Below are 12,111 nucleotides of genomic sequence, written 5' to 3'. Positions count from 1 at the left end.
GGTTTGGATGAACACATGCGTAAGGTCTGTGTCCAGGCACTGGCTCTGCATCAACCCGCTCCCACCTGCTCACGACGGGACACCATTACTCAAACACCTCGTATTAGTGCGACTGAAACCACCATTTAATCATCTGCACAGCTTTATCCTTTTATTTATTAAAGCCCACCGTGTGCTATTTCACTGAGTGTGGGTGGGTGAGAAAAAGATGGGTCTTCCACCTCCAAAAAATTGTTACCGCAGAGAATATGAGACACTGAGGTAAGTACTATTTTTTTTTTATCGCACACCTACAAAATTTAACTTTAGAACACTCATAACTGCACTTTTTAACTAGTACAAGCCAGTACTTTTCAGCAGTTATTGCTGTCATGCCTACAAATAAACAAGGCAGCATGGGGATTGTGGGTAAAATTTCAACTCATCTGAGCAAAACACCAGCTCCTTTTGTCTTGTCGACAGTGCCATTACCTCACATAATGAAACCCTCTGTTACAAGGCAAACATGTCTATAGTGTTCACATCAAGTCGAAAGATCAGACAGATGAAACCATAAACTGTAAAAAAAAAAAAAGATGGACAGCACGTCTCAGCTTCCTTCCACTGTAGAAATATTGAGCCAAAACCTCCCAGTAATGGTCGTTGCCAATTACATCGTTACGTCACTCAATCGCAAGCATTAAATTATAGCATTAAGTAGCTAACTAAAATCAAACTTATTGGAACAATTAACGTTTGAACATACATCTGCATGACAAGAACTACCTAAAATGACAGAAACGATTTTTGGAAAAACATTATTTGAAGTCTAATTGGATTATTTTATTTGGCTCACGTCCCATTCTATTACATGGAGAGGGCGGGGCTAATTAGGTATACTGCAGCCAGCCACGAGGGGGCGATCAAAATGCGTTGGCTTCACTTATGTAGCACCCTTGGATGTGACATTCTCTTCAACCGTCTGGGCAGTTTCTAGGGTATTCTAGGTGGTTGTGAAGAAGATTTATAGTGATTGGTAGGCAGTAGCTAAGAGGTTTGTTAAACAATTGCTAGAATTTTCTAGGTGGTTGCTAGTGTGGTGTAAGGTGGTTGCTAGGGTGTTGTTTGATGCAGTTGCCAGGTGACTGTTGAAGTGTTCCAGGTGGTTGCTAGAGTGATGTTATGAGGTTGACAGGCGGCTGTCAGGGTGTTATGAGTGGTTGCTAGAGTGATGTTATGTGGTTTCTAGGCAGTTAATAGGTTATTTCTAAGGGTTCTGGAGTGATGTAAGGTGGTTGCTAGGTGATTGCTAGGGTGTTGGTTGATGTAGTTGTCAGGTGACTGTTGAAGTGTTCCAGGTGGTTGCTAGAGTGATGTTATGTGGTTGACAGGCGACTGTCAGTGTATTATGAGTGGTTGCTAGAGTGTTGTTAAGTGGTTTCTAGGCAGTTACTAGGTTATTTCTAGGGTTCTGCAGTGATGTAAGGTGGTTGCTAGGTGATTGCTAGGGTGTTGCTTAATGTATTTGCTAGGTGACTGAAGTGTTCCAGGTGGTTGCTAGAGTGATGTTATGAGGTTGCCAGGCGACTGTCAGGGTGTTATAAGTGGCTGCTAGAGTAATGTTTTAATGGTTTCTATGCAGTTGTTAGGTGATTTATAGGGTTCTGGTGTGATGTAGGGTGGTTGATAGGTTATTGCTAGGGTGTTGCTTGATGTTGTTACCAGGTGACAGTTGAAGTGCTCCAGGTGGTTGCTAGAGTGATGTTATGAGGTTGCCAGGTAACTCTCAGGGTGTTACAAGTAGTTTCTAAGCAGTTGCTAAGTGATTTCTAGGGTTCTGGTGTGATGTAATGAGGTTGCTAGGCTAGGTTATTGCTACGCCAGGTGATTGTTGAGGTGTTCCAGGTGGTTGTTAAGTGATGTTAAGAGGTTGCTAGGTGACTGTTAGAGTGTTATAATACGTTGTTAAGTGGTTTCTAGGCATTTGCTTCAGCATTTCAAGGTGGTTGCTAGGATGCTGCTTACTGGCCAAAGACAAAAGATCCCAACTCACGTCTCCATGACATTTCGGTTTCTGCATAACAAACAGAAATAATACTGGATGTGTTATTCCGCAAAATGTAATACTTGTGCAAAATGTAATCCTGTGTACGAGCAATAATGATTCTTGCCTTAGCAAACACCACTAATGAAATCTTTATTGTCTAGGGGCTACCTGACAAAAGAGAAATGATTTCTTCTTAGGAAAGCGTTGAGCGGAGTTCGGTGGCAGTTTGTGAGACGTCAGCAGGATGCACAGAATTGATCACGCGTTAAAGCGCCCATTCAAACAGTGATGCCGCCCTCCGCAGGTCATTACTCTTGTTAAAGGATGCTTTCCAGCTGTTCACGCTCGCTCTCCACTCACTCAAACACAAATACACACACACCGATGAACTCACAATGTGCACACCTGTGCAGGAGCTCAATAGCGTGGATCGATGAGGTTTGATTGAGTGGGGCTGCAGTCCAGGGTTCAAGTCAAGATGACAGATGAGGTAGCCGTAGGCAAATGAAGGTCACACGGGTAAATTGGATGTCTCTGTGTGTGTGTGTGTATGTGTGTGTGACCGCACACTAGCCTAGAAGGGGGTCAGAATATCAAATATCCCCCTCCTTTCCATCCTGTTTCAGACTGGCACATCATATATCAGTGTGGCAGGAGGGCATGCTGCCGCCTGTCTGTGTGTCAAAGGGTACGACCACACATAACCCCCTCATCACGCCAGTCCTGTCCTGGGGGAAACTTTACACCAGTTATGTACTTCATATCTTTCATCCATTATAAAAGGTAAAATGTGTACATGTCAATCTTAAAAAGTTTTTCCCTTTCTTAAAATGGATGCATCCAGTTTACACTGCACAGAGTGGGATTCGAACCAATGTCGACCGGCATGGGAAGTGGGCGTACTAGCAAGTGTGAGTCTGCCTTCCATGCTGGTTGACACTGGTTGGGCCAGAGGGAGGTTTACCAGCACAGTTCTTACCAGCTGACCCATCCAATATATATAATTCCAATATAACTTGCCCTACTCACACCGCTCCGAGAGAGATCCGAACCAGCATCAACCAGCATAAGAGGCAAAGGAGTGGAGTGACATTTATCTACACTGATCTTCCTAGATGCCCATTTGTAGTAAACCATTTGAAGGTTGAATCCTAGGGGTGTGACGAGCTCTCGCGAGACTAAAATGGGAGGAGATTTCTCGTCGAGTGAAAAGCTGTCTTGCGATATCGCTCCGCACCGCCGCTCCCTGTACACAGAGTATGTGCGATCGCGAATCCAAAAGTGAAAGTAAAACACAGGCTCCCTGATGCACGCCAACTAGTCTGCATACAGTAGCCCGTCTCCAAATACCAAACCTGTCTCTGGACTGTGCACTTGTGGCTTTGGCTCTGTTTAGGTCTCTGTTTGCACTTTGAATTCTTAGAGATTACTTTGATTATGGTTGCACGTTTACTTATTGTTTGCACTTAATAAGACTACGAATTTTTTTTGGGTTATTTATACCGTTTATATTTCGATGTTACATTTGTGGAAAGGAGTTCAATTAGGAGGTCACACGTAGCCTCAATCAGAAGTTCTAGAAGCTCATAATTCATGTACAGTAAGGTCAGAAGAGACTCATGTCAAATCATAAAGGTGAGAAGACAGTCAGTTGAGTTTGTGACAAAACCTTTTACAGTGCTTGTATATTGGTGTCTTCCAATGCATTTGATCATTCATACTCATAACGTAGAACTGAAATGACATTAATTACAAGATTATTAGTCAAAATGCACCTGCAGACAATTTTTCCAGTCACGCATTTTGTCATTGAGGATTTCTCATGACTTTTCTAATTTTCTCAAAAATCTCATCCTCGTGAACCCAATCTCGTGTCTCGTCTGCTCTCGTGAGAGAAGTGTCTCGTCATATTTAAATGGCGCACACACACGGAGGTTAGAAAGATTTCAGATTTCATCAAAAAATATCGTCAGAAAATGAACGAAGGGTCTTACGGGTTTTGAACGCCATGAGGGTGAGTAATTAATGACACAAATGTCATTTTTGGGTGAACTATCTCTTTAAGTACGTTCAACAAGACCACATGTTTGAAGTGCATAGGTCAAGCATTCACATCTTCATTTGCATACTCGCATTAAGAATGCCTGTAGAATTCAAATCCATATTAAAGGGTTAGTTCACCCAAAAATGAAAATAATGTCATTAATGACTCACCCTCATGTCGTTCTAAGCCCGTAAGACCTCCGTTCATCTTCGGAACACAGTTTAAGATATTTTAGATTTAGTCCGAGAGCATTCTGTCCCTCCATTGAAAATGTATATACAGTATACTGTCCATGTCCATAAAGTTAATAAAAAGATCATCAAAGTAGTCCATGTGACATCAGTGGGTTAGTTAGAAGTTTTTGAAGCATCGAAAATACTTTTTGGTCCAAAAATAACACAAAATAAGACTTTATTCAGCATTGTATTCTCTCCCGGGTCTGTTGTGAATCTGCGTTCAGGACTCCGCAGTGACGCTGCTGGCGTAAGACGCTGATGACGTGTTATCCGGTGCGCCCGAGCTTCGTTTACAGTCTGAGGGAGACGCACGCTATATTCAAGCTATTCTACATTGTTTGCGTGGATATCATTTTTTTAATGGTGCGTAAATGTGCATGTCGCGGATGAGACACTTTTACAGCGTGCGTTTCCCTCAGTCTATAAATGAAGCTCGGGCGCACCAGATAACACGTCATCAGCGTCTTACGCCATCAGCGTAACTTTGAAGGACTGACAACAGACCCGGGAGAGAATACAATGCTGAATAAAGTCTTATTTTGTGTTATTTTTGGACCAAAAAGTATTTTCGATGCTTCAAAAACTTCTAACTAACCCACTGATGTCACATGGACTACTTTGATGATGTTTTTATTACCTTTATGGACATGGACAGTATACTGTATATACAGTTTCAATGGAGGGACAGAATGCTCTCGGACTAAATCTAAAATATCTTAAACTGTGTTCCGAAGATGAACGGAGGTCTTACGGGCTTAGAACGACATGAGGGTGAGTCATTAATGACATTATTTTCATTTTTGGGTGAACTAACCCTTTAAAGGGGAAAAAAAAGGAGATACTTATTTTGTTATCCTTATTCATGAGTTGTTGTTTTTTTGTAATGGTGTTCATTATGGTTAATATTAAATTTCCCATTAAGTATAGTAGGGACATGTTCAGTTACCAAGAGAAACACACGGGTACATCTATCGAGGTTAGGTGCAAAAACATGTGTTTCTACTTGGTGTTGGTCATTTAAGGTTTAATTTAGCATATATGTAACTCCTGTTTGTGGAGTGTAAAGGTAAAGTTAGGAAAGAAAGAGCTTTAATGACAGCAGACACTCCAGCTGGCATGAAAAAAAAAACCAGCATGATTCATGATATCCCAGCATGATTTAAGAACTTTCCAAAGAGCTTTCTGTGTGATTTAAAAACGCAAGTGCTTATGTAAAGGATTCAGCTCAGGCGGTCCAAGAGTCGGCCTAACAGATGTAGGCTTTGCTCATCCACAGATTCAGGTTTCGTTCGACCACAGAAACCGTTTAACGCACCATTCGTTTTTCAGTCGACTGGACCTCTGAGCTTCCAGGCGGATGTCATCCTAGGAGTCATTAGTGGGAAGCCTAATTACTTATAAATGTGTATTTATGTAGAATGCATTATGTATTCTTTGATTCATCTTGTAATGGATGTGCGCTGCAGTTCTCTTATGAGTTTGACCATTTGATGCAGGACTTCACTGTGCACTGAGATCGTTCTACTTACTGAGAGGAGCTTCCATGTGATCGGGCGCACCTGCCGCGGAATTCCAGACCAGCTCAACTTCCGAAGCTCATCTGCGGAAAGGAAAGAATTTTATTAGACAGAAAGCCACAAACGCAGAATAATACTGTGAGTTTATCCCTTGTGAATAGACTGAATTATTAAGCGATACCATCAAAAATTGTGCAGGACAAAATGCTGCAGGTTTACTCTGCATATAAATAAATGCAGTGATATTTGCAGCTTTTTTGCTTTGGTTTGTTTTGCTTTGCAGTAAAAACCCACCAATAACCATTGTGTATTTTATGCAATTAGTATTAGTTACATGATTTTTTAGGCATAATCACTGAAATGAATTGTGGTTCTGCAGTTGTTGTTTTATTAAAGTCCCCCTGTAGTCAATAATTTTATCCCTTAAACCTCACCTTTGATCACCAAAATGACATTTAAAAAAAAAATTAACACTACACCCTTGACTCATAGTATTTGTGGTTCTATGAATATGCAAATTAGCCCCGCCTCCACTCACTCACACCAGCACAGAGATCCACACGTTGACCTGATTGGTTACAATGTAGTTTGTGACGTCAGAAACACCAGCGATTTCAAACCGCGTTTTTGAGACTGTCTTTGGTTCACTGCAGTTTTAAAGAGAAAATACTCAGCAATAGCCTGGAAAAACCCTGGCGAACTTCCGGCAAATTTGAGATTTGCTCTGCAAGTCCGTCTGGCCAAGAGCCCATTCAAGCACATTTCCAATTTTTCCAAATCGAGGCACCAATCACAAACGTTGAGGCGGGCTTTACACGATGACGGTCGCTCTGATTGGTTTTAGGTCTATCCAATTGCGCCCAGAGGCATTTGAGCGACGTCCGTTGGTGACGCCCCTTTGGAAATGGGCTGTAAATGAACCTTCCCCAGACCCACTCTGTTACAACTGAGAAGGGTCTGGTGTCAACCAGGCTAACTCAGCAATGGTGTTGACTTATGAATTTGCACATGGTTTGTGTTAAAGCATATAAAAAAACACCACATATACATATAAACAACATTAAAAGCTTGATTTTCACCACAGGGGGACTTTAATAATAATAACATGAACCATGGATTGTGCACAATAACAACCTGAAAAATAGGGTCAATTTTAATTGCATGTTGACTTCATAAATCAAACAGATTTTGATAACACCAGTACATTGCCTACATTCACACAGAGAACCATAAATGTAAAGAACTGTGGGCAATATTTGATGAAAAAGACAGCATGGGCTATGTTCAGAAAGTAATACCACTCAGTTTACTCCAAAAATAAACAGCACACACTCACTATATTAGAGCTGCATGATTTTGGATAAATTGAGTTTCATATTTTCTTTCTGTGAGTTTCAAATACAGCAGACAACTAAACAAAATAACATGTAATTTACTAGATGTTCTTACAAAAATGTTAATTGCAGTCTATTTAAAATGTTTAATTAATTTGAAGAATTAATGATTTTTATTTTATTTTAAATCAAACACCACTTTACTGGATGAATTCGCGTTTTTGAACAAATGTGTTATGTGAATGATTCAATTACAAATATATATATTTTTAAAGTAACTTGTCACCACCTACTGGTGTAAGAATGTAATTGATACAATCTTTACTTGAAGCGTTAAAGCTACACTGTGTAACTTTTTTAGTTTATTCTTAGCTAAAAACACTTAAGTTCTTTCAAAAATATGTGCTCATAAATGTATATTTACTTCGTATTCTCGTGAGTGTATAATATGCCATTGAAAATACATACGGGTGAGGGGTTCGAATGTCGGTCGCCATGTTGCCCCTCCATCTTGAAAGTACATTAGCCAAAGAGGGACATACCCGTTAATTCAAGCTTCGCCTTTCATGTCTCCGCAATTCACTGGCACCGGCCCTGTTTTTATTTTTTCCTTTCCCTACCTCTCCCTCGCACCTCCGTCACATCAACTGATCTCTGCTCACGGAGAAAATGATATAGCCTACAATGTAAACGTTGCCTTACGCTAGTGATGTCGTACAATATACAGAATAACGATGGCACTGATAAAAGTTACTTTACTAAGATTAGCTTGCATTCGTCTGGGACTGATAGCTGATGTTAGCAATGAAATGGTATAAAAATAACGAAAACAAAACTATTATTCATTTTACATAGATGTCATAACCTATATGTTAACTGACAAATTAAATTACTGCAAATTATAATAGTTTTCTAAAGTAACCTCATCACTTGAAGGAATACTCATGAACGAGGTCGAACTGGAAGCCATGTTAATCTTGGACTGCATTGGCCACCGTAGGAGTTAAAACGAAATCGGAATTGAGAGGAACAGAAACTAATATTCACTGGATGGTCATATACCTTTTCACCGCTAGATGGGGGTAAAAATCACACAGTGTAGCTTTAAGTTACTTTCAAAAGGTGACTTGCTCTACTTAGATCACTACCGTAGACAAGTTTTAAACTTTATCCCAGTACTACTGTGATAATTTGTATATTTGTAACAGACACAAGCATACCCTCGCAGGGTCAGCGGCAGCGCGAACACAGATTTGAATGTCTCAGTGTGATTTTGTCAAAGGTTTAATAGACGAAGGCGAATCATTCTCATTTAGGAATGAGATTGCATGGATGTTTGAATCGAGATTGCGATCTTTTAACAATTAATCATGCAGCTCTACACTATATTTCAACATCTAATGATTTGAGATGCAATAATCTGCCATATTTAATAGTGCGGATAGCCTCCAAAAAAAGGATTCAGCCTATAACATTTGAATTCTATGGGCAAACCATGCTTTCAATAAGCACTGCATAAGTGTGGATATGTGAACCCAAGAGTGCTAATGTGAATAAATCTCAGTGAGGCAAATTGGACTTTTAAAATGGACAAAGAGTCCCTGCAGAGCCTTAAAAGAGTGAAAAAGAACTTTAATAGCAAATATTTCTCATTTCGTATCTGTATTGCATATTTCAAGGGTTGATGGCAGCGATCATAATGTGTTGAACGTGGATTAGTCATTTCTCAGAGCCTTGACAATAGGCTGCAGTGTAATGCACATGCATTTTATTTGACATCAAAGATAAATCTAAATTTTAAATCAGAGGTTGGTTTAAAAATTCATACAACAGACGAAATGTGCCATGAATACAACAAGAGCCTTCTGGGGGAAGCATTTTTATATTTTTCAAAAAAAAAAACCTTTCTGATATCAGAGCTGGATGTTTCTTGTGCAGTTTCTTTGTCAGGGCAAAATGAAGACTGAAGAGTATAAATAATAAATAGTGTTGTTATGACTGCCATGCAAATATGATTGACTGTAAAAACAAACGTGATCTACTTATTCACACATCATTCCTTATTATTGATGGCAATATTTGAAAATGAAATGTTGAACGAAATGTTGACCCAAATTATTCTTCACATTACATTAGCGGGACCACCCAGACTTTTTTTGTTTTTAAATCTGATCTGCAGGTCAATATAAATCTGGATGGATGGATGGCTGGATGTACAAAGAAATACAAATGGATGGATGGATGGATGGATGGATGGATGGATGGATGGATGGATGGATGGATGGATGGATGGATGGATGGATGGATGGATGGATGGATGGATGGATGGATGGATGGATGGATGGATGGATGGATGGATGGATGGATGGATGGATGGATGGATGGATGGATGGATGGATGGATGGATGGAAATACAATGATGAATGGATGGACGAGTGGACGGCCGGACGGAAAGAAATACAATGATGGATGGATGGATGGATAGATGGATGGACGGACAAAAATAAATACAGGATGGATGGAACTTCTTTGTTCCGTTCACTTTTGCAAAGCAGGGAAAAGAGCAGCCTGAACATTCTTCAAAAGTCTTACAGGCTTGGAAAAAGCCATATTCACTTCTTGTCTTTGCAAACCAAGTACACTTGAATTAGTGCCAAATATTAGTCGTCACTAATCTGACGCAAACTTGCGGTAACATAAATCCGTTTAATCTACTTGGGAAAACAATTTCAGAGTCAGTCAGAACAAAATCAAATGTAAGTTCAGCGGTTAGTGTACAGTGGTTCTTGCGTTCCGATTATAAGTTCAGAAACGGATCCTCCCTTGTCTTGTCCTTCAATGGTTACAAAAGTATTAATGTTTGAAAAAAGTTGTTGTTTCGATCATAAATTTACAAGAAAAATTAGGAAGAAAATCATATTCACCACGGACAAAAACGGGGGCCAAAATGCATTATACTCACCAAACCTACTGATTATTTTTTACACAAAATCCATCCTGATTTCTTTCCTCAAAAATACTTAAATTACTTGGTTGCACAGGTTGTCTGTGCGTTTCAGTCCCAACAACCTTTTCTATCGCCATCTGAAAGTCCAGTCTGTCCCGTCGTATTTCTGGCATAAGTTTTAATTCGCTTTAGTGAGAGTGTCTGCTCGACAGAAGCAGTAAACAGGGAAAAGCGCTATATACAGCTGACACAAGCTCTCACACAGATTTTTGAACTATATCAATGAGATCAGCGGGACTTTAGCCTTCAAAATCAGTCCTGGCATACATTGCAGTCAGTTCTGTTTTTACCCGGACAGATCGATAGTTACGTGACTCTACGTAAGCTGAATAAGGGATTTTTTTCCCCGGTAGGTTTGAACCTGCTGGTGGTCGAGGAAGGAAAGAAACATTAATTTGTGGGTTGAAAAACTATTAAATCTACAGGAATATATTTTAGTTTACGCAGTTCGCTACAGATGCGGTTAGCTAGCTCTGACTACCAGTGATAGTAGTACACGCTCTGACCATCCAATCAAAGGGCGTGAAAATGCCTACGTTATTGTATGCCAGCTAGATGGCCCCGGTGCAGTCAACTCGAAATCTGATTGGCTGATTAAATCTGACTGATTATCTAATTGGTTAAAGCAACAGTTTCATTGACATTCATTTTAAGCTACTGGCGCCCGCAGTATCGATTCTAAAGGCCTCGAGGCAGATATATTTGACCCTGGCAACACATGATGGCTGAAATCTGATTGGATAAAAGAGTTGTAAAAAAATACGCAACCGAGAGAAAAGCTATGAAATTAAGAGAAAGGACTATTGGGAATAATTGAATACTCATTCATAAAAAAATATTAAAGTGCAAGTCAGTGATTCTGATAGTGTTTAGGCCAGCAGAGAAGGTCTTGCTGGCCCTGACGGCCCACCATTGTTTAAATCATACTTATCTGACCGTTATCAATTTGTAGCAGTAAATGTAGAGATGTCTTCTCGATCAAAAGTTCAGTATGGTGTACCACAAGGTACTACGACCGTTGCTGTTCACTCTGTACATGCTAGCCTTAGGAGATACCATTAGGAAGTATGGCATTAGTTTTTACTGTTATCCTGATGATACTCAGCTCTATATTTCTTCACGCCCTGACGAAACTTACCAATTCACAAAATTTACTGAATTTAAGACTGATATAAAAAACTGGATGACTAGTAATTTCATACTACTTAATTGTGAAAAAAAAGAGCGATTCTAATTATTGGACAAATAACTTCTTCACGTACTAACCTAGAATACTGTCTAACACTTGATGGCTGCTCTGTAAAGTCTTCGTCGTCGGTTAGCCACTTTTTCATTTGAAAGTCACATGTCTAGTATCTGTAGACTTAATTTTCTCAGAGAGTAGCCCTCTCTTCCAGTTCTTCCAGTTTCTCCAGTCTTACAGGGGTCAGTCCTGCAGTAATCCAGGTCATTCCAAAATCTTCATTAAGCTATACATCATTATAAGAGACACCATTTCCAGTCTAATGAATGCATTTGTGCCGGTCTTCACTGTGCTTGTGCAAATACCTGTGAAGCTAAAGCGTAAGGACGGAGATATCAGTGTGTGTTCTCTCCAGGCAAGTATGAGTGTGTGTTCTCTCCAGGCAGGTATGCTGGTGTAGTATATGAGGACGGTAGGTTGTCCTGACACATTGAAGGCTAGCTTTAATGTGCGTGCTGCTTTACGCGGGAACTTTATCGGGAAAGCGCTCAATTCATTAAACACAGAGCCACTCAAGGGTGTCTCCTCGGCTCGCACCTTTGAACCCTCATTTGCGCTGTCAGCTGCAGAAATTAGTCGATGAATCTTGTGCCCTGGCACTTAATTAAACTATCTGTTATATTTCCTCCACGTGGCATTAATCTCACAACGGGAGGGGAGAAAGGAAGAGAGAGGAATTAGACGTTCACTATTTCATCAGCTCA

The 12,111-nt window shown here is 40.1% G+C and overlaps 1 protein-coding gene across 3 annotated transcripts in view; it reads right to left on the bottom strand.

The window, feature by feature from the left end:
- Positions 1–12,111, bottom strand: part of tbc1d22a (TBC1 domain family, member 22a) — a 146,581-nt gene that overhangs the window by 110,720 nt on the left and 23,750 nt on the right. For all 3 annotated transcript variants that reach the window (XM_079622152.1, XM_079622151.1, XM_079622153.1), the window contains exon 5: positions 5,836–5,906. In XM_079622152.1, coding sequence (XP_079478278.1) covers positions 5,836–5,906 — 71 coding nt within the window. The remainder of the gene's footprint in view (positions 1–5,835; positions 5,907–12,111) is intronic.

The sequence above is a fragment of the Phoxinus phoxinus genome (genome assembly GCF_949152265.1).
Source record: "Phoxinus phoxinus genome assembly, chromosome: 9".
NCBI lineage: Eukaryota > Metazoa > Chordata > Actinopteri > Cypriniformes > Leuciscidae > Phoxinus > Phoxinus phoxinus.
Note: the sequence above shows the minus strand (reverse complement) of the source record. Positions and strands in the feature narration are given on the sequence as shown.